At 37.2% G+C, this 26,765-nt stretch overlaps 1 protein-coding gene across 4 annotated transcripts in view; it reads left to right on the top strand.

Annotated features, from left to right (window-relative positions):
* LOC123514534 overlaps window positions 1-7,641 on the top strand; it is a 426,709-nt gene extending 419,068 nt beyond the window's left edge. For all 4 annotated transcript variants that reach the window (XM_045272452.1, XM_045272454.1, XM_045272451.1 and 1 more), the window contains exon 5: window positions 6,224-7,641. In XM_045272452.1, the coding sequence (XP_045128387.1) occupies window positions 6,224-6,354 (131 nt within the window). In that variant the 3' untranslated portion in view covers window positions 6,355-7,641. The remainder of the gene's footprint in view (window positions 1-6,223) is intronic.
* Window positions 7,642-26,765: the final 19,124 nt, after the last annotated feature.

The raw sequence follows: 26,765 nt of genomic DNA, 5'->3' as shown, positions 1-26,765 counted from the left end.
ATATATATATATATATATATATATATATATATATATATATATATATATATATATATATATATATATATATATATATATATATATATATATATATATATATATATATATATATATATATATATATATATATATATATATATATATATATATATATATATATATATATATATATATATATATATATATATTCTCATAGAGAGAGAGAGAGAGAGAGAGAGAGAGAGAGAGAGAGAGAGAGAGAGAGAGAGAGAGAGAGAGAGAGAGAGAGAGAGAGAGAGAGAGAGAATTGATATGGGCAGCCAGGATGTCAATCAGAGAAAGGAAAAGGACAAGATAAAGTGATACTAAGGAAACAATTTGAATAAACACTGTGAAAAGTAAGCTGTAGTGTGTGTTTTTTTTTTGTGTTACTTTCTTGAAAGTTCAGTCAAAGGAAAGCGAAAGGTAAAGCAAGTGTATAGCTTTACAGTTTACCAAGAGAAGGAGATCAAGAAATGTCAATGAAGAAATATACATAATAATTTTTTAGATTTGGTAATATCTATAAGAAAAATAGACTTGATATTTTAGGCAGTAGTATTGAGGTACGTGGAGGGAGGAGGTGGGCAGCAGGCGATGCAGAGTGGCAGCAACTATGAAAATAGCGGCAGAATGGCAAGGGAAGAAACATTGCGGTGGAATGTGAGACTAAAGACAGTCAGTTAAAGGAGGGGAACTGCGAGACGAAAAGCCTTTGACCCTAACCTTATTTAAAAGTGTTGAGTGGGTGTGGAGCCCCCGTCACATGAGGGGTGCATTCCATACAGGCATGCCAGACTTCTGAGTGGGAACAAAAATAAAAAAATCAGATCCTCTGGTTCTCTTTCTTAATTAATTAATATGCTACTGTGAGTTACACGTAGGATTAACTTTTCACACACACACACACACACACACACACACACACACACACACACACACACACACACACACACACACACACACACACACACACACACACATACACACAGTGAAAGCATTCTTATCCATCACTTGCCATGTGGTTGAGATTCGGCACTACTCAAGTAGCAAATATTTCTATTGATGAGTGGGGTTCTATATTCCTACTTGAGCAGAAGGGTGGGATGTGCTGTGTGAGAAAAATCTTAGTTTTACTCAAATACAATGTTTCATGAGGCAGGTAAGGTATTGTAGGTAGTCTTTGGTCCTGCCTGTGATTCTTTAGACTGTGAGTGAGCGCTCTCTCCTCGTTCTCCTGCATAGTTACCGAACTCTATGATCCTTAACAAATATATATGCATTCCTTTTCATTCCTTCACACATCTCATTATACTTCTACATGCTTCCCAGACTGTATATCAATATCTCACCACGTTAACTCCGATTCATCATACACTTTGCTTTTCAGTACCTCTATAATATATGTAGTCGTGCTCTCATGCTATTTCATTTACCACCGAAGTTTTCATAAAAGTAAATTTTTGTTCACATATATAAAAGCATAAGCAATGACTCTCTATTAACAATCTGGTTAACGAATCTTCTCCATTCATCTATCATTCTTTAAAAAAAAAAAATGGATTTCTACGTCCATTTTGAACCCATTATGTTTTGTTTTGTCTTGATTGCTGATCTAAAAAATTTCTCTCGCTCATTATATTCTATATACTAGGGTATTTCAATCATATATGTCTCTTCTTAACCTAGAGGTTCTAAGGAATGTCAGTTGAAAAGCTTCAGCCTCCTTTCGTAAGGAATACTCCTTACCCCATCCATTGTTGTCATTCCCTTTTGCATTGATTCTAGTAGATTTATATCCTTCCTGTAATATGGAAAGCAGAACTACACAATATAATCTAGATGAAATTCGACCAGCGCCCAATATGGTTTTGGTTCTAATTGAGGATTTTTATCTCAAGAGCTCTTAAAGATAAACCTTATACACGCTTTGCTTTATTTTTTTAGCCTCTGTATTATTTCCTCTGGCGGAGAGCAGAACTAACTTAAATTCCTTAATGTTTTTTGTTCTCTGCTTTTGCCAGAGCCTCGTTCTTTATTGTGTACATACTGTGTGGAATTTTTCTACCATTTCTAAGTATTTTGTATATGTAGATATGAAATTGTATTTCCACCTATTTGTCTATTCGATTGTTTCATCTAAGGCTGTCTGCATGTAAGCAAACTTACAGGGCTCACACATCTGTTTCGTAACATCACCACAGACCAAAACCATGCTCCTCAATACAATTTGACACGTTCCTTAAACAAACAACCATTATACTTTCGGATCCTAACCTATCTTTGCTTTATTCATCACCTTCAGGCTTCATCATCATCAACACCATCATCATCATCTTGAACCTACGGGATTCCAATGAAGGAGAAAAGTTTTATTTATTTTTTTTCTCAACCTTCTTCACATACCTCTTTCAGTTCATGTTGTATTCCAAGACATCCTACTAAAACATCATTTCTCGAACCCCCGTCTGTCAGTGACCCTCCAACAGGAATAAATAATTTCTGCACCTGATGAGTAAATAGTAAATAAGTAGGCGCTATGCATATATAGCACAGAGTCTAAATTTCTCTTTCTTACACCATTATGCTTGTAAAGCTGAGTATGAGAGAGTAGATATGATCATCTTTATAAGATGATTAAACTGCTGTATAACAGATTATTTAAAGGGTCTTATTTCCTCATTTTCTATACCTTTATAATGACTATACACCATCTATTTAATTTTACTTTACTGCATAATTTGTTGTCTTGTAATTTTCTTGTTTTTTTTTATTCTTTTATTTATTTATTCATTCACCTAAGGTTTTGTTTTATTTATTGATTTACTCTTTTTGTTTTGGGATCAAAGAAATAATAATAAAATACATCACGGCGAACTGGTAAATGATGGAGGAAAGGCTGAGGATCCTTGATCTGTGTCTCTCTCTCTCTCTCTCTCTCTCTCTCTCTCTCTCTCTCTCTCTCTCTCTCTCTCTCTCTCTCTCTCTCTCTCTCTCTCTCTCTCTCTTATATATATATATATATATATATATATATATATATATATATATATATATATATATATATATATATATATATATATATATATATCCGCTTGCTTCTTCACATACCTTTATGAAATTAAAGTTATCACCACAGTATTTTTTCTTAAAATTTCTACGTACATCGTGTCTTTAATCTTTTATGCACATCCTTATACTCACAGACACCGCCACACTTGCACCCACACACGGACACGCACGTCGGCGCAGGTCCCAACACCCGCCCCATCACACACACGTGTCACGCACTTGCATTCTCTTGAAATTTATGAATATAGTTTAATTATAATTCTGTAACGACAACAAATGCTAAACGAAAACTATTTAATGTTTCAGAACTGAGGTCACATTAATTATTTAAAATATAATTTACATGCATTATACGATAATAAAAATGCTAAGCTGACAACAAGAAAAATTTTTTGAAAGATTTCTTAACTGTACATAAACAAAAAAATAACTGCGAATAAACAGATATAGGTAATTTGTATTATGAAGACGTATTTGTATGTATTTCTTTACTTGGCCTTTAACTTCTTTATCTATTACATTTTATATCCTAAGGCTAGAAAACATTTGAGGAACATTTAAATTGGTCTTCCCTTCACTGATAACAGAGCAAAAATATTAATTTTTCTCCATTTGCCACAGAGAAAAGTGGTGCCCTAGTACGAATCAGTGAAAGAAAGGATACCATTGAGTCCATGTGTGTAGCATCCTGCCTGTCACGAATTTTGATCATACTGTTGTAATTGCTGGAAGACCCACGTAGTACTTAGTGGTAGCTGAAATAGTGTATGGAAAAAACAACAACAACATTATTCAACGTATATGACCATCGTTGCACTCTCAAAGGAATCTTACAGACTGAAGTAAAGATTAATGATGATGAATAACTAAGGGAACATAAGCGATGCTCCTTCACTCTGGGAATGTTGCTGTGCCGATGATGATATAACATTTCCGACAGAGAAATGTTCCGCATTATTTATAAGCAGGATGTCTTCTTATTTGAACGAAATCAAGGAAAGATGATTGATTGTGATCCGGAAGAAAAAATGGTAGTTTAATGAATATAAGGAAAAGACCTTGTGTGACAGTCAAACAGACATTTTAGGACATACTGTTCCCGCCATTTAAGACGCATATTTTCTTCGTAAAATGAATGTTAGAGGAGAAAGAATGTTAAAGCGTCACCAAGTGTTTTATTCCCAGATGGTAAAGTCTTCGCAAAGTGAGCGCTTATTGTTACTTTACGAATAATTCGACGAGAACTTCCATTTGAAATAATGATTCTCAGAATGAATTATAAATGTTTATAAATCACTATATAATTTTATCTTTTACTCCTTGTTAAGTTAAAAACTACAGTGACTTAGAAAAGGACACTGCTGCAAATGAAAATTCTTTCTTCTTCTTATGAAATTTCCTTCAAGATTGTAAGTCACATACCAACGGAAATATAGCTAGAAATAAGTAACAACTTTCTTTAAAGAAAATAATAGTGATTTATATATATATATATATATATATATATATATATATATATATATATATATATATATATATATATATATATGTATATACGTGTGTGTGTGTGTGTGTGTGTGTGTGTGTGTGTGTGTGTGTTATGCACAGTGGCAGGTGTGTTATTGATTTTCCTAATAGCTGGACCATCAATATTATTAGCAATCCATGTATTTTTTGCTGTGGTCTCCTCTGTCTCTGTCTCCAGGCGCTCCTCTGCCTGCTCTTCTTTCCTTCATCACACACACGTCCCAAGGATCTCCTGTGGCGTCCTGGATGTTGACAGTGGCCTCCGTCACCAACGATATTCACCTGCCATTTTTCTTAATTTTTCAAGAATTTTCTTTATTTATTCATTTATTTATCTCTGCTTTTTTCTGTCCTTCTTCACTAATTTATTAATTTTTGCGTTTACTATATATATATATATATATATATATATATATATATATATATATATATATATATATATATATATATATATATATATATATATATATATATATATATATATATATATATATATATATATATATATATATATATATATATATATATATATATATATATATATATATATATATATATATATATATATATATATATATATATATATATATATATATATATATATATATATATATATATGTATATCCGTTAATTTATCTACTTTATTCATTTTTTTGTTTATTTTCACTTGTCTCCAAAAGTTTCTCCGGTTGAAAAGTAGTAACCATTTGTAAGTTTTAACAACCGCTCGAGCGGTGTTTTTTTTTTTTTTTTTTTTTTTTGTAATAAAAGTTTCATGTTTTGAATTAACTTTATTCTATCTTGTGTTATTTTTTATTTCATGGACTAATGATTTTTGCTTTTTCTTCTTTACCATTTTTTTTGTAATATATTTTCTTTAGCAACATAAGCGCCTCAACTACGTGCGTAATTTTGGCATCATTCACTCTTACATTGAATTCAGTACTATCTAACAACGGAAAACAAAGGTCAGACATGTGATAACTGAAGACATAAACCAGAGTAAAGTGAGATATTAGTTTTCATTATATTACTTTCTCTAAATGTATGTCTAAAAGGCTTTACAATATTTATTCGTGTTTTAACAAATCTCACCTCACCGCTGAACCTGTAGAAAATTATACTCGTGGATTTTATGCTCAGTAATTTATCACTTCATCAGATGCGCTCATGTAACTTGAAATTCCTTTAAATACTGATGGTCGAACGGGCTCGAGAGAAATACACAAAAAAGTTTAAAAGTACACACACACATACACACACACACACACACACACACACACACACACACACACACACACACACACACACACACACACACACACACACACACACACACACACAGAGTATAAGTTAGGTTTTCCCTCACATGCAGGACGTGTCAGGAGGGCAGAACACACCGCTGCTTTCCGTGGCCAGCAACACAACACACTGGAGCTTCCACTCCTTCTCTCTCCTCTCTCGCACGATTAATTTTATTTTCCTTTCAAACACATTCTGTCAGTTCTCCAGTTTTATTCTAACTCCTAATCCTCCTCCTCCACCATGATTGGAATCACCCGAACTATATAACTTGAACCATTAACGTAAAAATTCTTCCCCCAAGGCGTGAGAGAAGGGTCCAACTTGCTTCCTTCTGGGGTCCGCGCCCCCTTCCGACGGCCGCGTGACCCATTCACTCCTCTGGGTGCAGGGGGACTTTGGGATCGTCGACAGGCAGCTCTCCACCCAGCTTAGCTCCCTCAACACCTTTGTGTGGGCCAGACATAAATATTGAAGGGATTCGTTTCCTTTATCTGTGTGTGTGTGATTTCCTGGGACTTCTTGAGTGTTACTTGCCGTGACTCCACCACCGTCTTGCCTGACTCAGGGGACTGTCAGTCTGCACCCTCTCTGCCCAACTCTTGTCCGATACTCAGTGTTTAAAGACCCAGGTATCTGCACTTACTCTATTTTCCTATAGTATAATAAAATGTTCAAGGCATACAGGACTGCGGCTGCTTCCCTGCATGGCACTGCTGCCCCGATCCGTCTCTGAAATGTTTTATGGATAGAAGGAATATTTGTTAAATAGTTAGTGTGTTGTATGTAGTATTCATAAATCTAGTTTTTTACTCCTCGATCGGTCTTATAATTATATAGAAGCGAATATCTGTTTTATATGTTCTTACAGGATACTGAGAACCGATGTAAAACGATTTTCGTAATATCGAAATCATTAGTATTAGTTGGACCGCTTTTGACTTTACTGAAGAAATATTTCATGGCATAATTCATATTACTGTTTTTAGTGTATGGTAAAGGTGTCATGTGTTTCTTCGCTAACTTCTTAACCCTTGAATTTTTCATGTCTCTATTAAGAACATTCACCTGCCTCAGGATTCAATTCTGTGCATGAGAGATAGATTGGCTAAAGATAGTAAACCGAACTTTCTAGATAACATGACATTATGTGTTGTTAGATAATCTAAACAAAATAAATTGCGAAAATAAAACAGAAAAGTTTGTTTTATCATTAAGTATGTTAACATTAAAAATAAGAATATAAATTCAGTGGTTGGTTGAGAGACATTGAAAGAATGTTCCAGATATGTTTGTAGCTTAAATGAAAATAAAAACAAGTCTTTCAGTAGTCCCGTAGTTTGGAAGACAATTTCTTTATATAAAGGTTTGCTTTTTTACTTATTTTATGCTTCCTTAAGAATTTCCTTGAATAAAATCAAAGTGATTTAAATTTCATAGTTGTTATATAGCTGTGATTCCTTACCTTCATGAATGTCGTAAGTCTTCCTGATTTTTTTTTGTATATTTTAGCTAATCAATTCAATTTTAGCTGTGTAACTCAGCAATAAAAGAGAAAGGAAGGAGTACTTGTTTAGATAGATAGGAATATAATTTATAGAAGCGATTTTGAGGTCCTTCATGTAGCCGCAGTTAAGACAAAAAAAATATTAATGTATTTTCTCAACAGTCTTTGTATCTACCATGTATAACTAACTATGTTAATAAAAGAAAACCTTCCGATATTGTCTGTGATTATCCATTATTATATGTAGAATGTTTGGCAGTTTACCTGTGTCTGAAGCGAATTATTTTATTTGCCTTATTTGCTGTATGTAGTATACTGCAATATCATGCCTATTTTTCTTTTATTAATATGTTTTCCCAAGTCACATTTTCATTTAGACAATTAAGAGTTGTCGTATGAAATAAGTAATAATTTTTTATGATCTAAGGTAAAGGTGGGTTTTATCGTTTTGTGAGTGTGTGCGTGCGAGTGCATGTAGAAGACGTTAGTTATGAGGAAGCCTGATCAGAAATATTTACAGCTTTATCACTTTCTGATGTCACGGCTTATATATTATTGATACAGTGTTTTTAAGAGGAGAGGGACTTTCCTTGTCCATGAATGACATGAAAAACACCATATAGTTTCTAGAGTTTGACGACGTTGCTCTGCCAGGGATAAAGTTTTTGCTTGTGTCGAAAAACGCAAACCTGAAAGTGAATTTTGATAAAGTGAAGGATGTGATTAGTTGATACAAATCTCCTATAATTATGTGGAAAGAATGATGTCATCATCAGAGGCAGGTAGGTGCCTTACCATTAAAAGGCAAGTCATAATTATTAGCATTTGAGATTTGTTTTCGTTATCGGAATGTCATTCTTCCATATATCATAAGACCGCTGAAATATTATTGTTATTTTTGTCTAATTCCTTGGCTGAAGATTCATGAGGATGGAGTGGCGGAAAACACGGCGGCAAACTCCTGTAGGCCTACGTGCATTCACAGTGAGATGAGTGTCAGGGAATTCTAAACATTTCTATTATATCTAACCAAGAATCAACGCAAAATATTTTATTAGTACCTACTAGCAAAGGCATTATTTAGGCAAAAAAGAAAATAATTATTCAGGTAGTCATACAGAAGCTGTGAAGTACATTTGCTAATATTTAACTAATCTTGCCGGTCCTTCTCATATTATAAATCAAGAAATCTCAAATGTCTCAAATAAAAATCTACACCATAAATGTCTTACGTGCATGTTTTTTTTTTTTTTTCTAGCTTACAGCAATCTCGGATCACGTGTTCACCCAGTATTACACACCGATGAAAAATATTCCACCTAACATAAGTCTTAAGATTTATATGAATGAAGTGCGGCGCTATATAAACTCTCAATTAATTGTCTCAGGTAGTTCAGCTCTGTGTGCATCAATGATAGATTGGTAAATATTTGAGGTCGTGAAAATATTCAGTTCACATGGAATAGTTTCTCGAAAGACTCCTTTACTCCTCTAAGTTTCCAAGATTAGGTAAGTAGCAGTTGTCGTGTCACCAAAACAACGACTCTTGAAGGGAGACAGCAGCAACCCCGCACAAGAGGTCTCGCCTGCAGCAGGAAGGAATTAGTAACACCTCAGCACGGCACCTAATTGTCTCTGAAGGATATTTATCTCAAGACAAATGCTTCACTTATTGGCCTCAAACTGGGATGTAATTAATTCTTTGGTTGCATGAATATTTGCATGTAACTATTTCATCCTCATGGGATCTTCTGCTTATCATGTTTCCTTACTGGCTTATTAGTATTTAAGTCATCCTGAGGACACTCCAGTGCTTGGCTGTTTTGCATACAAGACAGTAAATTTTCTCTTGTGTGGATGATTGGGTCGGTGAGATGTGCCAACCAACTTCGTACTGGTTACGTAAGACAAGGAAATTTGTTTCACAGCTGTAATCCAGAGACTAACACTTCAGTGACTCGCCAGACTAGAATGCAGCCTGCCTTTTCCTAAGGAAAAATATTGCAAGTCAGACAAATGTATTCTATTATAATTCTCGGCTAGGGAATATAAATATTTGTTTACCAGTTCAATACTTTATACATTCTTATGTAATGTTTTGTCATGTATTTCAGCAATTATTAATTTGTTACTAATGGTGAATAGCAGAATAATGATACAGTTCTCTCAAGCGCTCTGCCTTCTCCATCTCAAGGGATGAGTGTGTTGGTAGTGACATATTAGTATTAGGTTCATTCTCCACCACATCATGGAGATAGATAATGATGATGAGCTGATGATGATGATAATAATGATGCTGGTGACAATTAGGGTGACAATGATGATGATGGAATTTTAGTTCCCACTGTTCTATTCCTTCGTACTGTCTTGATCTCGCCATCGTCAAATGTGTCAGCAATGTTTCAATCGGAATATGTGTAGAATTCCAAGCAGATGCTTCAGTTACACGAAAGGCAAAGCGTGGAGTGATGGATTCCCACGGAAGTGGCCAAAATGCTGCACGGATTTCTTTTCTTCTCTTCCTTCATATCTTATTCGTAAACTTGTTTTCGGTTTTCCCTGAAAGGCCAATCCGAATCTAGCATTAGTCCCCAAGCTGTCTTGTTGAAGCTGGAGTCTAGAGTGCTTCTGTGCACCACATCATTCCAGGAATGATCACAAACTCGTGATTCTGCGGTTAAAAAAAAAAAAAAAAAAAAGTCAGAATGTCACCACAAATCTTCCAAGAAAAGTTGGCATAATCAGATCTAATAAACAAGCTCAAATACAACTTAGATTAAATTAAATTCCAGTTCTGGGTGATGCAGTGACAGATTGAGCAGTTCTTGACGATAGAATTAGGCTGTAATTCTCTGACAGACTGTCGTTTGTGACAGAAAGAACAGCCCTCTCCTGTGACTCTAACGGAGTGTGTGATTACTGTCGAGTTCAAGTGGAGACCCCGTCTTTCTGCTTTACTTGAAGAAACTCTGCTAAATACATTTATTTCACTTTATTAAATATTATATATGGACATAGACGAATACATTATTTGATCATAGCAGAGGAAAAACATAAATAGTTTAGAAGCTACATATATTGAAAAAACAAGACGTTCGTAAAGCAAAACACTGACACTTACCAGTAAGTTATTTGTAGGACATGAAGATTCCTTGTATTGAGTTACACTCTGGATGATGGCAGCGTGTCATTAGGGAGTATAAAGTTTCACTGGTGATAATTTCTGTGATGAAATATTAGTTCTTCAAAACATTCTGCTTTATGTTTTTTACTTCATTTTCCTGAGATAAGAAAGACACTCAAACGTTAACTTTTCTAGTAATGTGGTTGAGATACATCGAAAATTTAAATTAGGAAAAGAATGAGACGACTAACTTTGCTTCTCAAAGACAGGTTCCACCTTTCCAAGTGAACAAGTTTCTGTTCGGTGAAATTTGATATTTTAGTAGGGAATTCAAGGCCGACAAACTTTCTTTCTGACATTAGTAGGTTGGGGAGTCTAGTTCCTGTAGCGACACACTGGTGACAAGCCCGTGAACTTAATTATTCCATCAATACGTGAAAGTCACCGTGCTGCCGAGACGCTTGACGGCCCCTTGAATTGTGTATCCTTCCTTGTCAGAAGAAATCCACGAGCCCCGCCTTCACACCCACCTGAAGGAACTGATTCAAGATCTTGCACAGCTCTACATCTGCATTGTCCTGTTCTTTCTGTTCCTTCGTTCAGTGTGTAGATTACCTCAAGCAGTAGACAGAGTGACGAACGGCTGATCACTCATCCAAACGATCCAGGGTCTGTATTTATCTTATGTATTCCTCCTCTCCTTTTCTCCTCTTGGCTTGAACCTCGATGTTGTCATCCTTCTCCTATTTCACGAAGAAGAAGAAAAATGTACTGAAATACATTGTTTTTATACTTAATTGCATTCATTCTTCTAATCGTTCTCCATCGACTTACCGCCCCCAAAAAAAAAAAAAGATGCTGCGACTTCTTACCAATTATACTAGTTAGGCATTTTGCGTAAACTGTTTGCAGATCGGTAAGAAAAACCGAATTATTTTCTAACCTATGAAGGATGCACGACTTTTGTATTCTAGCCCTCGTGGATATCAATCATTAACCATTTTTATCTTTCTCCTCCTCTTCCTCCTCCTCCTTCTCCGCCTTCTTCTCCTCCTCCTCCTCCTTCTTCTTTTTCTTCTTCTCCTCCTCCTCCTCTTTCCCTTCCTCTACGCCAGTGGTTCCCAAACTTATCCTGAGCGAGTACCACTTGGAGGCACTGTATAGTCCCTGCTTAACACCTCCAGAAAATAAAAAGCTCAATCTCCAGCAAATATAAATTTATTCACAAATAGAACACACAGACGAACTAACAATAAGAGATGCCTCTGTTTCGTCTCCACCAGCTGATCGATGCTTCAGATCGATTTGTGTAAGGCTATACAAATTTTTCTGAGAGATAAATTTATTTGATTTAACTAAAAATTGTGTAAGATCGCCAAACGGCTGATGTACCACCCGAAAGGCCTTCGCGTACTACTGCTCTACGTCTTACTCCTCCTCTTTTCCCCTTTCTTCACCTCGTTTATTCTATTTTCGTCTTCTTCTTTTTCTTCTTCTTCTTCTTCTTCTTCTTCTTCTTCTTCTTCGTCTTCGTCGTCGTCTTCTTTTTTCTTCTTCTTCTTCTTCTTCTTCTTCTTCTTCTTCTTCTTCTTCTTCTTCTTCTTCTTCTTCTTCTTCTTCTTCTTCTTCTTCTTCTTCTTCTCTTCTTCTCTTCTCTTCTCTCTCTCTCTTCTCTTCTCTTCTCTTCTCTTCTCTTCTCTTCTCTTCTTCCTCCTCCTCCTCCTCCTCCTCCTCCTCCTCCTCCTCCTCCTCCTCCTCCTCCTCCTCCTCCTCCACTGCGTCTTCCTTCTTTTCCATGTTCTTATCTATCCTTGTTCTTCTTTTCCTCTTCCTCATCTCCGTCCTCGTCGATGTCGTCCTTCTTATGTTTGTCTTCCTTCTATTTTTTGTTATTTTCTTGTATACCTTCTCTTCTGGCTGTTTGATGTATCCTCTACGCAAATTAGTCGTTCAGCTTAATGGCAGTATATATTCAGGTACTTAGAACATTTGGAATCCACTGGTAGCTTTATGGAACGTATAACAATGGCCTGTTGATGTATGAAGTTACTGAATTTTTAACTTATAATATTACAAGGCATAATACATAACTCTTTGACTGTAGGAGAGCCGTCACAGAACTTGATATCGTCTTATCTTAGCGCAAGCAAGTAGGAATATGAAAATGCTACCGAATTCAGTGGGTTAAAGTTCCTAGTTAGTAAACACTTTTAACAACTTTCCTCTTCACTTTACATCCAGTTTTAACCCATTCAGTAGCACAACGCGTTTTCATATGTATTCTGCTTACTATTTGGCGATTTTATACAGCTTAAGAAACTTACGTGGGGATTAAAATAGTGTATATTCAGGCCATTAATTTTCGAATCTCCATAGATCCATCCTAATGTAAGTAAAATCGTCTGATCGTAACCAAAACACAAGGTAAAAATGCTTCCTAGTACTGAAGAGGTTAAGTAGAAGGATCATCCCACATACGTAGGCATGTATAATGTTTTTCGGACATACCGTGTTTAGCTTTCAAGTAACTCGTGAGTGTTATATATGGCTATAGAGTTATCACGTGTTGACAAAGCAGCGGAGATGTTTAAGAGGAGGATAGTTCTCATCAAAGATTTCTTCCTCCTCCATTGGTTACTAAACTATCTATATCCTGTGAGGAGAACGCCTAAATAAACTTGATTTTTTTGGCCAAGAGGTAAACGGTAGGCCTTGATGAGATGAGAGCTTAAACAATCTTGATGAGGTCGAACTTTAAGCAAAATTTCCTTACATGAATTACTAGATCAGACTTGATGACGTTAAACCCTAAGCAAACTCTCCCTATTCCGTGTTGTCAGTTTGCCTTCTATTTCTGGCGCTGCCCTAGAATCAGACTTGCCCACTCGCCCCGCACAGCCGCCCACAAAGCCCTCAAACCGGAGCACTGGCAGGCTTTACAAGGTTACCCATTCTTCCTTCATCAATAATAAACATCTGACTGAATTTCAGGGAAGCTTTTCTTTTTCCTCCCAACAAAAGAAAAAAAAAATGTTGGTAAGAGGTGTTTATTTATATATCTATCTCTTTATTCATTCATTCATCCATTCATCACTCCATGAGCTCTACTGTTCCATTATTGATTATTGTCATGGAGGCGAAAAAAAATAAATGCTTTGGCTCTTTGTAACAGCACGCCACCGGGTCTTCTTCGTTTTCCGGGTTGGTGGGGTGAGTGGTTCCGTGCAGGCAGTGTCGCCTACGGCCCGGTTCGTGGCGTTGGGCGGCCAGGCTGGTGAGTCGCCGCACCATGCTCGCTCCTATTGATTGGTTGCGACTTTTTTCACTACACTTTTACTTTTTGATTCTGGGAATAAAAAAGTTACTAAAATTTCCGTGAGTTATAAAACAACATCGACAACTGTACATTTCTCTCGCTAGATTGGCGACTCGTATATGAAGTATGATGCAATGTATGGATCTTTTCAACCATCTGTTAATTATTGTTTTTTTTTTTTGTGATAAACATTATTCATATATTTTCATTGCCTTGAACAGAAACTCCCTAACAGGCTGTTCAGTTTTCTTCTACACAAGGACTTTCCAACATGTACTGCAGGTAGAAGGAAACAAATTTTCACTAGTAAGCTCAGACAGTGATGGTGCTGGGTGACGTTCACTGTGTCCTTCATATCACCAATGTGTTTTTACCGATATCATGTCTTCACTCAAAATCAAATCATGTGATTGTGTGCTGGATTTTGCTGCTGCATGGAAATCTACCAATCTAATATAGCGTAGAGCGAAATCTTATTAGCAAAGTGTATGGCAGACACAGTGAGGTGTCAACTTACACTACAGACCGTTTTTGAGATGGTAAATAGGAGCATGGAGGTAATATAAGTGACATACTCTTAGATTACAAGATTTTAAGACAATATCACCTCTACAGATCTTGCATTCTCAAGAGATTCGGTCCTTGCTCTTGAGTACTTCTGTTAGGCCAGTGAAAGCTTGGGTGGGATATTTAGTGACATATATTTAAATATGTAACAACAATAGTTTTGCTTATGAGATAGAAGAATGTGAGAACCCGACTAATTTCGTATTGGCTCTAAAGCATATAAGACCTCAGATTTTTAAAATACAAGCACAGAGAGCTAACAACCGTCCCATAGATTAAGGAATGGAAAAAAAAAAATATCGTGTTAGTGCCGTTGTCCTTAGAAAGAAAACTAACAGCATAAAAAAGTATACATATTGCCAAGGGTGTGTATACATATGGCACATAAGGCAGGGTCTTTCGTATGTGCTGTATGCTAATGACCCAAACACATCCCTGGCAACATACATACTTACATCGCCGTTAGCTTTCGGTGCTCTAAGAATACAGGCATGAACACGATATTGCTTCCATTTCTGCTTCACTAACTGGAAATATATGACGACATTTTTCTTTCTGTGTATTTTTTTTTCTCTTTTCCAGGAACCCACTCCCACATTTTTATTCAGTCTCTATTTACATAGGAAAAATATTTATCTATTCAGTTTTGGGCCAAATATTTCACTCTGCACCTGTTCTCAGTTTGGCATCCTCTCCTCTTTACTTTCCAGGTTCTTGAATATTAAACATATATTGCGTGTAATGGTGAAGTGAGCGATACTTATGACCGAAAAGCAAATAATACTGAGGTTCTTGGTCCTCAAGAGGCTTCAGGTGTGTCGCATCAGCACCTGCCGCTTCCCCATGGCTTAGGGAAATGTCACGACCAACCAGGTTATTTTTCTTTTCTTACTCTCTTCTCCTTCGCGTCAGTTGCGCTATCAATATCAATGTCTTCAGCGGTGAAATGCTATAATAAGCCTAATTTACGAACTATCAAAAAAGGTGAGTACATAAAGATGCCATGTTTGGGTAATCTTGAGGTATACTTGATTATGTTTATTTGGGTTAGATTGTGCGGTCAATGACATTCATGTCGCATTCTGACATTCTTCGTTACTTTCTTGGTTATTTTCTTTATGGCATTAATTTAGCAATTTATCAACAAGTTATTATGCTTTTTATGAGTATCAGATTTACAGGCAAAGCAAAGTAAATAAATAAGTAAAAAGATCATTAATAATAAATAGATACAATACCTTGTAAAATTGATTATACGGTGTTCTTCATTTTGTCTGTCTTGTTCATTATCTCGTCAGCTAGCGTCATGACATGCCTACAGACTACTCTTCCTTTCTTTCTTTATTATGTTCTTCTGTATCTATGTCGGTTAGACTCGTTACGTGCCTAGAGATTGCTTTTTCTTACTTTCTTCTTTTTGTCTTTCTATATTAGTGTTAGTTACCCCTTTATCCCACAGCAGTCGTTGTCATCGGGACAGGTATCATGTAGAAAATTAATATCAGTTCAACAGCAAGACAACAGGCAATGTCTCATTTTGCTATGCTTTTACTTTCTCAATATTATCTATTATTAGATTTCATTAGAACGAGTTTTGATGCTATGAATATTTTTTTCTTACTTTCATATATCCTATTATTGAGGCTGTGTGTGTGTGTGTGTGTGTGTGTGTGTGTGTGTGTGTGTGTGTGTGTGTGTGTGTGTGTGTATGTGTGTGTATGTGTGTCATTGCAGCAATTTTTCCATATATTTAGTGTCTCTCAGATGGAGAGTAAGACAGCTTATGTTACTTCGGGCTCGATTTTCCTTGCCGTCCTATCATTTTTGTCTCCTCCAGGCTCACTGCATCTGGATATTCAAGCGTTCTTATCTAACCCTTTCACTGATAATGACAGTATGGCAGCACTTCCTAAGGAGAACATGTCACTAGAAATCAAATGTTTTAACTGGTAGGCCTGTTTTTTTTCTAATCAACAGTGTCTTCCGAAATTATAATATAAACTGGTATCAAGACATTATTTTGTGCTTCGGGAGAAATTAAAGCAGTGAGAATGCCAGGAGAGTGACAGGTGTCGCTTCTGTACTGATCTTTCATAAGTAATATATTTATCACTTAAATATTTCGCTTTGCTTTTTGCTCTAGACAGTTCAGACAGTTCATACAATTTCATTCTTAACTTACAAAACTCTCCTTTGCTTTGTTTCATGATACCGAAACAGCAGCATCCATGATGACTTCAATCAACAATTGTTACACACAAACACTCCTCCTACCTCTCCAGTGCCTAGGGCTGTCGTAAGCTATTTCGCAATGGAAAGTCAGACTCAAAATGAATCTGTTGAGCATCCTTTTGCGACATTTTAGCCTAAGAATTGAATATCCAGAAATTTACTGTTATTTACATTCGTTGTTCGTCCATCTCTTCGATATAGGGAGAATGATTTACATGTGCAACACTTAAATTCGTCGCTAAACATTTCCTTCATAACAGCTATAAGGACAACTAACACAATGTGAGGTTAAAGCATTTAAAATCATGCTTTACCTGCCCCTCTCACACCCTCTTAAAATGTAAACATCCAAAAGAGGACTGACGGCAAGGAGAAAACAGAGCGAACCCTAGGTAACATTATCTGCCGGAAGTGTGTGACTCACCTGCAAGTGGGGCCTGTTCATTAGTGTTCCGTGAGCAGCACCTGAAAGACAGCGACGAGGCCTCTGTAAGGATATACTTTGTGACCGACACGAGGTTACACCAGAGTGTTGGGCGCCGCAGCAGGGAAGGGAGGCCCGTGTGATGCCTGAATATCCGTAATTAGTTGTCAGTGTATGACAGTTTAGGTGTAATTAAATACAAGTATGATAGATTAGCATATTAACGTAATTTCGCCTCCTGCATTTGAGAGGGGACGTTCATTTTTACCGTAAATGGATAAAATTTCCCAAAGCTTTACGTTTATTCATCAATGCGGATTTTTGTTTAATCATTTATTTCTTTTATAAATATGTTTAAAAAAGAAATTACAATAGATTAATTTTTAAAAAATCTCAGTGTGAGAACGTGATCGATCAGTCTTTGCAATTTTGTGGAGCCTATAAAGGCAGGTTGAGCGCTGTATGATTTATATATCCTGCACCAGCAGCTAGTGGCACCGACGAGGCAGATGTGCACAAACATGAATACCTTCAAAAGGTGCAACGGAAAACACTTGCACAATATATTATTTTATGAATGAAGGATAGTCCATCGTCTTGATTGACTGCATTGGTGTTTTTAAAACATTACAAATTATGAACAGGCTAATGCGCGCATGCGTATTGGATTACCACCCACCCACAAACACACACACACACACACACACACACACACCCGGTAGCTCAGTGGCTAGAGCGCTGGCTTCACAAGCCAGAGGACCGGGGTTCGATTCCCCGGCCGGGTGGAGATATTGGGTGTGTCTCCTTTCACGTGTAGCCCCTGTTCACCTAGCAGTGAGTAGGTACGGGATGTAAATAGATGAGTTGTGACCTTGTTGTCCCGATGTGTGGTGTGTGCCTGGTCTCAGGCCTATCCGAAGATCGGAAATAATGAGCTCTGAGCTCGATCCGTAGGGTAACGTCTGGCTGTCTCGTCAGAGACTGCAGCAGATCAAACAGCTAATCAAACAGTGAACACACATGAGTGTTGGTTGGTCTGCCTCGCTGTGTGGTCCCTCTTACCAAAGATCAGGTGCCTGAATTTTTTTTTTTTTTTTTTTTTTTATGTCATGGCCTATAGCGCCTGTAGGCATACTTGAAGAGTATGTGTGGGAAGCGCTGTTCAGCTTTCGCCCATTAGTGGTGCAGGCAATTTTACTTATAGTGGTACCCATATTAGGGCTCATATCACCACCCAAGTGCATCGTTGGTGTAACCACCTAGAACCTGGTTACCATGGTGATGCAAGTTAGGAGTTGATCCGCTTATTAGGAAAGAGAAACAAGTCATGAAAAGTACACTTGGTGGCCTGGTAATCGCCATTTTTTCAAAATAGTTTGCCGCCTTGTGGCAGCTCAAGTTTCGCAATAAGATACTTACTATGAGTTAATGTGCCTCAAGTAGGATCTTGAAAGTAGGATCGTGATATGTTAGAGAGTAATTAACTATTTATATCTCTCTCAGAATTATCTCGTTATATATTTTTGATGATTGATGTTCTAATATAACTTTCACCGGGTTTGAATCAGACCTATATAAAGATGATTCAAATGACATCCAGCTTAAAAGATGCTTTACTTTAACATGTTCATACGGGCATGAAATGTTTGTACGTAGAAGGCGCACCGCAATTCGAAGTTCTGTTATAACTCTGTTCAATGATTTGTTGTGGTATCTTTTATTAATATTATTATCATGTTATTCGTTTGGTGTTTTATGTCAGCAACTTTTAAACTTCTTATATAATCTTAACTGCATTATTAACTTTATGGCTGGTTCAATAGCAAGACAGCAAGATTGTGAGTTTATCAGGAGAATACCAGGAAAAGCGTGTTTCCAGAATGATATTTGCTCTTGGGATGTATTGAGGAAGTTAGGTATGCCTGTGTCAGTCGTCAAGTGAAACACTAAAGTATAACTAACTTTTCAAACATGTCAATCCTTAGCACAGTGTTCTCACTAACTAATAACATTTTCGAAGGACACACCAGCGGCTGATTGATGGTGAATAATGGAATGACCTTGTCATGTTGTATAAGTTACAAAAGTGACGTTCCTTTGTGTCATGAATGCACTGGAGTTACGTAGTGAGTATAGGAAATCTTCTTTATCTTATATAAGACTTCGCTACTCATTGCTTATGAAATAATACTAAACGTCCTAAGTAGAAGAGGTCTTGTAGTATTTTATTTTGTCTTTACAATCTGTAACATTTGAAAAAAAGAGAAAAGCAAGATAAATAAGAGAACATAAGGCGCTGTGTGTGATCTTAGATATTCCCAAGCATAGTTTTTAGCAATAGAGGTCAGCCTGTCGCCATTGACTGTTGGCAAATGCTTCAACATCTAAACTCTGGACATTTCTTGTGATATTTAGTGATTGCAGTTGTTTTCTTTGCAAGAGACACGAATTGATGGCCTGTTTGTTTTAATTCTTGAATAGTTTTCATAACTTTGTTACTTTTTGATGGTCTGAGTAATAATGGATCAGAACAAGAAGCTGAACTGAAGGTCTTGAAAAATTATATTGTGAGGGAAAAGAAGGTCAAAGAGTGTATGTGGGAAGGAGGCTGGATACAAAGCAATGGAATGAGTTAGGGGGAGTGTGTGTTCATAGATTGTGAAATGAGGTGGAAAAGAGGCAGTTTTCAAGCCCTAAATAAAGTAAAGATAGGAACAGAAAGGAGGCTGTAGGAAGGCATAGATTAGTGATTGTTACCATGTGACCATAATGCATACCACCACGGCCCATGCATTTTTTCCAATGGTATCTGGAAATAATGTGATACGTAACATGGCCAGTGTGTGTTAGAGTTCACAATAAGAAAAATTTTCGAAAGAATTATTGTGTGTCATGTAAGAAATTAATTTTGATTTAGATAAAAGAATAACAAATCATGTATCATATCTGTAAATTGTACTCAGATGCAACTCACTCGTCATGGCTTTGTTGTATTATTCATTCATTCATGTATGCAAGTAGGAATTGATATGTTATATATTTTCAGTCTTGAAATAAGAGAAAAGTGTCCAGCATTCACATATGGTGTTTGTAATTAATCGTACTCGGCGGCAAGGTATACTAATTCCTCAAAAGCTCCTGGAAAGGTGAATGAACTTAGAGAAGGTCGAGGAGCAATGGCGTAGATGACAATGAGAAGAAAGGTAAATACTCGTAGAAAGCCTAATAGGATAACTCTATGGGTAATAAGATTGGTCCCTTAGAAAGAGGCAAGGTTCGATGCATAATGCGTTGTTTGAGAGGGAGGATAGAAGACGAGATAAAATAACCACATGAATATTTTGGAAAGAAGGTGGAATCAGAGTCAAAGAAGAGTGATAATGTAGACAGGAAAGAGGGTAAAGAAGAGAAATAATTCAGGTGGAAGGCGGCTGAAGTGAAGAGTCACAGTACAGACAGGATGGCGGCGGAAGTAGATTGATAATACATGTGGAATGAGGCTGAAGAAAAGTGAATATACAGGTGAGAAGGAGGCTAAAGGAGAAAAAGAAAAGTGGAAGGAGGGTGAAGAGGTGGCTAAAAGAGATAGATAATAATACAGGTGGAAAGAGAATGAAGTAAAGTAATAGTACAAGAGAAAAGGAAGATGGAACAGTACAGTTTTGAAAGAGACCGAAAAAGAATGGTATTGCAGGTGAGAAGGAGGCTCGAGAAAAATGATAAGACAGGCATAAAAGACGCTGAAATAGACCAATAATACGCCATAATATAACTGCGAAGGAAGCTGAAGTAGGGTGGTAATACAGGCAAGATGGTTTCCTGAATGATCGCTAAGTATGTGTGTAATCATGTAGGAAAAAGCTGGGATTCAAAGATATAGCAGGTTAATATATTACAAGTGGAAATAAGGATTGTCTCAACATTATAGTCTGTCTACTCTAAAGTGGCTCCTGGGTCTCAGTCTGAACTGTGTCCCAAAGAATGCGTGGTTGTCAGATCTTGAGGAAAACCGTGAGCTATCCTTGTAATAAATGCTTTGATCAACATAAAACAAGCATTATTCACCTAAAATCAATGATATCATCAGTAAGCTACACTATGTTTGGAACCCAGGAGCCTTTTTTGAGTAGACAGGCTATGGTATGATTGATAAAGAGAAAGAATGCAAGGTGGAAATCAGATCCTAACAGGCCATGATGTCCTGGTGATCTTTAACCCCTTGAGTACTCGTTTTCCTATTCATTCTGCTTACTATTAGGTGATTTTATGCAGCTTCAGAAACTTGTGTGGAGATTGAAATAGTGAAGACTGTGGCCATTGATCTTCTGACCTTCATACACCCTTCCTAATGCAAATAAAATCATCTAATCACACACAAAACTCATGGTAGAAATGCGTTTTAGTAATGAAGTTAATGAAAGTGTTTCAATTTTCTCTTATATGTTGTTACCAAGGCCTTTTGAGTAAGGTGGGGCTATTCACTTCGTATATAAAAGTGTCTCTTTATAACCACGCAGCTCATGGCCTATCAGCGTGTCTTTCATACCCGTCGTCCTCTCATCCCGTGCGTCCTGTTCACCGCCGCTAGTCCGTCCCGCCCGCCACTTCTGCAGGAGAGGTTTCGCGTCCGCCATCGCTCAATATTAATTTTTGATATATTTCAAAGAGATTTTTTTTTTTTTTTTCATTAATGGTATCCTTAGTTTTGCTGCTGTCAGTTTCGGCGTCCTTGGCTCGCGGGGCACCGGCACAGTGCCACTTGTGTCTCCGCCGCCTTGCCTATCTATACCTAGCTATACATAACTTTGCTGTCATTTCGATTAAGACGTTCTAAGAAGATTGTGACATATTTTTCGTGTGTGTGTGTGTGTGTGTGTGTGTGTGGAGGAGGAGGAATAAGTGGTCTGTAGTTGGTAGACTACATCTTGTTCAAGCATAAGGAAGAAAAACAAGTCGATATAAGCTGCGAATCTTTTTATTCTCCTACATGAACAACAGATATTGTGACTTGCTTGTTAGGAAGAGGCCTTGAATTGTGAGCGCCGAACAGAAGGCCATCCCAATAGAATAAACAACTATCATCCTAAATCCTACTGAAAAAATGTTCAATATAATACATAATCACCATCCTACACACCACCACGCGATCTCTGCCCATTTGACAAGGACTGAGTGAGAGACCTGGGAGCAGAATGTGTTTGAGGAGCCAAATGATTATAGTTTTTATCAATAGCTTAATTCTTTCTTTTCTTCATCAACTACCACTACCACCAGCAAGCACATTACCCAACACACTACTACACCACATTCCACCATCCACCAGTCCCTCCCAGCAACCCTTATAAAACACCTTCTTTCCTCAGATCACCTTGGCTCTCCCTCACACCTCTGATCCACTGGCTTTATCGCTTGACGCCTTTTTAAACACGTCATTTACAACCGTCCCCTCTCTACGTGCGTTACATGGCGTAGCGTAAACTAAACCCTTCTTGTCCTTCTCCCCTCTTTCCCTCTCTCATCCACCCACCGCCACTACACTTCCCTCTGCACTCATTCACAATATTCCATCATCTCATCCCACCCTACATTCCTTTCTTCCCTCCCACTAAGTCCCACATCACCTTTTATTACTCGTTTGTTGTCTTCTTCCTCAGCTCACGTGACCTACCTAAGGGTTCCCGCACGCACTCCCTCACTTCCCTTGACGCGGTTTTTAAATTATTCATAACTCTCCCCTTTCTACGTGCATTACATTTCCTGGCATCATTTTTACCATTCTTACCCTTGACCTCTCTGTATTCGCTCCACCTAATCATCCTTGCAGTCTTATCAATATTTCCATTCTCTTGTATATCAACCTGCTGACCGAAGGTTATGTCCGTATGACTTTTGCTGCTCCACCCAAGGCAACATGAACGAAATTACTGAACAAATAATAAAACGCAGTCCTTGAAATATTCTAAGTAAATCACCGGTTTTACTCTATAGTGGCTTTTGAAACTAGCATCTGAATTAGCACCAGACACTTTCATTAGGTTTGATGAGAAGCCATACCATCCATGCAGTTACTGCTCTTTGATTTGCATGTGGTGGTCATTTAATGGGTCGGAGTTGACCTGAGGTATGGCAGATCTTCACTAGTATTCTCGAGCGGCGCCCTGCCGTAACGCGTCGTGCCACTGCCGCCATTTTGTCGCGTATACTGGAATTATGTGATCAGACTTGCCTTCACCTTTTGGAAAACCGCACTAAAGACGTGATGGGAGTTCTCGGTATTTCAAAGAAAAGATTGAAAATTATATACTTGGCTTACCTAGATACATCATCTGCCAGACTTCAGTTGAACAATTTTGCCATTAAAAACATATTGGATGTTATTGTTGTGTTGAAAAAGCAAATCAAAATACATGAGCTTTATTACCTCTATATGGTTCACTTTACTGTCTTTTCTCTTCAACACACACAAAAATTCTATTTCAAAAGCTTAATATTTCTTCTAGGTATATGCCACGAAGGAGTTAAAAAGGCAACTCATGAAGGGAAAAGGGCATTTCATATGATGAGAAGTATAATATGCAACAGACACCTGTCAATGGGAACAAGAGGAATAATTAAATTTTATGCATTGTTTTTGCCGTTTTAGATATGGATAAGAAGCTTGCAAAGATAAAGCAATGCATAGATATCTAAAATAAAATATTTTATCAAGGTTAACTTTTACGAGGTCCCGAACTAATATATTTGTTGCAGTTATATTTGGCGCTGGTTAGAGTTTCTAGATCTTGTTGTGCAGATCTGATTCCCTTATTGCAGGAAAGATCTAGGTCTATTATAAGCAGTATAGAATAAAAAGGCTAAAAGGATGCAGAATGCATTTTTTTTATATAGGAAAGAGGGCCAGCCAAGGGCAAAAAAAAAAAGATAAGATTAAAATAAAAGGCCCACTTTAGTGCTAGTTCTTTAGAAAGAAGAAAAGCGTCAGCCAAAATTAGGGAGCAAATGCTTCGATACCTCCCTCGTAGGAAGTCGGAAATATAGATGCAGGGAGGGAGTTCCATAGTTTAAGAGTGAAAGGTATGAATGATTGAGAGTACTGGTTAACTCTTGCGTTAAAGAGTTGGACAGAATAAGGATGAGAGGAAGAAGAAAGCCTTGTGCAGCGAGGCCGCAGGAGGAGAGGAGGCATGCAGTTAGCAAAATTAGTAGAACAGTTAGCATGAAAATAGCGATAAAAGGTAGAAAAAGATGCAACATTTCGGGGGTGAGAAAGAAGCTGAAGACAGTTAGTCAGAAGAGGGGTTGTTGATGAGACGAAAATCTTTTGATTCCACCTTATCTATTAAAACTGTGTGACTGGAACCCCCCGAAACATGCGAAGAGTACTCCATACAAGGACGGATAAGACCCTTGTACAGAGTTAACAGTTGGAGGGGCGAGAAAAACTGGCGGAGACGCCCTAGAATGCCTAACTTCATAGAAGCTGTTTTAGCAAGAGATGAGATGTGAGGTATTCTTTCGAAAGGAGACTTAATCTGTTAGAATTATATTCCTTAGAGAGCTGTAGGTGAATAGGCAAGATCATAGAGGTCTTTAATTGAATAGTATAGGGAATATAACAAGATAGACATAAGCAACAGCTCTCAGGATGATTAATAAAGATAAAATAAAATACAATAGAGTCCAGATTGATAGTTTAGATGAAAAAAATAAGATGGAATTGGTTCTTAAATAGATCAGTAGAATAGAGTAAGTAATCAGGCTGTTACTGCTGTGTCATTAATGAGCTTTGAAAGAAGATCAGATAGATTCATGGATGAAGATGATAGACGGAAATAGGGAGGTTCGTTTGACATAGAGACTGCCACATGTAGGCCCGATGGTTTCTGATGTTCTTAAGTAAAATGAATATATAAAAATGAAAGTATTTGAAAAGAGGTGTTAGCAAAAAGTCTGTAAATTTCTTTGACAGAGAGAATATCATATGATGCTGATGCAATGCTAAGAAGAATGGAGATCAGACCTGAATTAATGCACATAAGATAGAAAGATGAATGCGTTTTTTAGGATATATCGTGATGCGAGATAAATGCAGACCAGAAGAATCTTTAAAGATATATCAAGAGGCATTTAACTACTTTAATACTGAGACACTTTTTCACCGTGAGATCTGTGTACGATTAAACCATTTTATTGACAAAAGGAAGAATCTATAGAGGTCAGAAGATTAATGGCCACAGTCTTCACTGTTTTGATCCCTCAGGGAAGTTTCTGAAGCTGTATAAAATCACGAGTTAATAAGTAGAATTAGTATAGGAACGCGTCATGGTACTCAAAGTCGAAAAGACAGAAGACGAAAGGTGTCATAATAAGGGCAGGGAAATCTGGAACTACAGCTGGACATCCGCAAAGCACAGAAGACTGATAGGTGTGACGTTCCGGGATCGTCAGTGTCTTGAGGGGCACTCTCACATGATATATTTTCTTGCTACGATGGAAAAATAACTTACATAAACTTCATGAACGAGTTCTACTTCTCTCGATAAACAGCAGGATACCGAATGACTAACTTTCAAGTTCATTGATTTTTTTTAGATTAATGGTACTTACTCCACTCCTTAATAGTGACAGTGCCTCCAACCATACGAATAATTATCATTTTCGTTGAGCCCCTTTGAAAGATGTAGGCGGCGGCAACTTGATTTGCGCCTCAACTCAGTATTATTCACACCAATACCCTTTCAATTCTACATAGCCGCTGCTCTCGCCTTAGGCCTCAAATAACTAGGCACTAGAAGTCTTATTTTTTCACATTATTGTTTTCGTTTGTGCCTATACGTTATACTTGAAAAATCACGTCCTACGTAGCTCCCTGTTCCTGTGTCCTTCATTTTGTTCTCATCAGTTTACATAGAAAGATTCGATTGATGACTATGGTTCAGAGATCTTGTTTTTGAATTCACACACAATATATTACAGTGTGTTGACCTGAAGTAATTTTCAACATATTCAGTGATGATTATATTGTTTATTCCTGGTTTTGAGATCTTGTTTTTGAATTCGCACACAAAATATTATTGTATGTTGACCTGAAGTAACTTTCAACATATTCAGTGGTGATTATATTGTTTATTCCATGATGGTTAATCGTTCCTAAGAGGATCAAGTTAATGTATGCAAAGATTCTTCTCATTATCACTTTCGCTGCTGTATTCCACTCGACCTTTGATGACTTCGCCGCTTAGGCAACATTCCCTGCAGCCTTTCTGTGCCTCCTTCCTTGCATTTTGAAAATAAAGGTTTAATGCTGTAAATGAGGCAAGAGCTGTGCGTTTCCTTAAATGTTATCAGGCACAGCGGTCATTTATAATATCTCACACTTCTATTATTGTATGTTTAGTATTATTCACCCGGATCCATGTCACGACCGCACCAATAACAACACCATCATTGTGCCCATTCTTGGGACTTGTGGAACTGATAGATGGAGCAACCACTGAAGTTATTGTCATGTCACCACTGCTACTGCAATACAGCACAAAAGAAGAGGATCTGGGTTTCTTTCCGTAATGGAATATCAGAGGTGGTTTGGCGATAGCTTTATTCATTGCTTCGTCTTAATAATCAAGGTGTTACTAAGGGTAGTGAAGGTGACAGTGCTAGCGAAGTGGTTATGACA

The sequence above is a fragment of the Portunus trituberculatus genome, chromosome 38 (genome assembly GCF_017591435.1).
Source record: "Portunus trituberculatus isolate SZX2019 chromosome 38, ASM1759143v1, whole genome shotgun sequence".
NCBI classification, from domain to species: domain Eukaryota; kingdom Metazoa; phylum Arthropoda; class Malacostraca; order Decapoda; family Portunidae; genus Portunus; species Portunus trituberculatus.
This window is presented reverse-complemented; position numbering and strand designations above follow the sequence as displayed.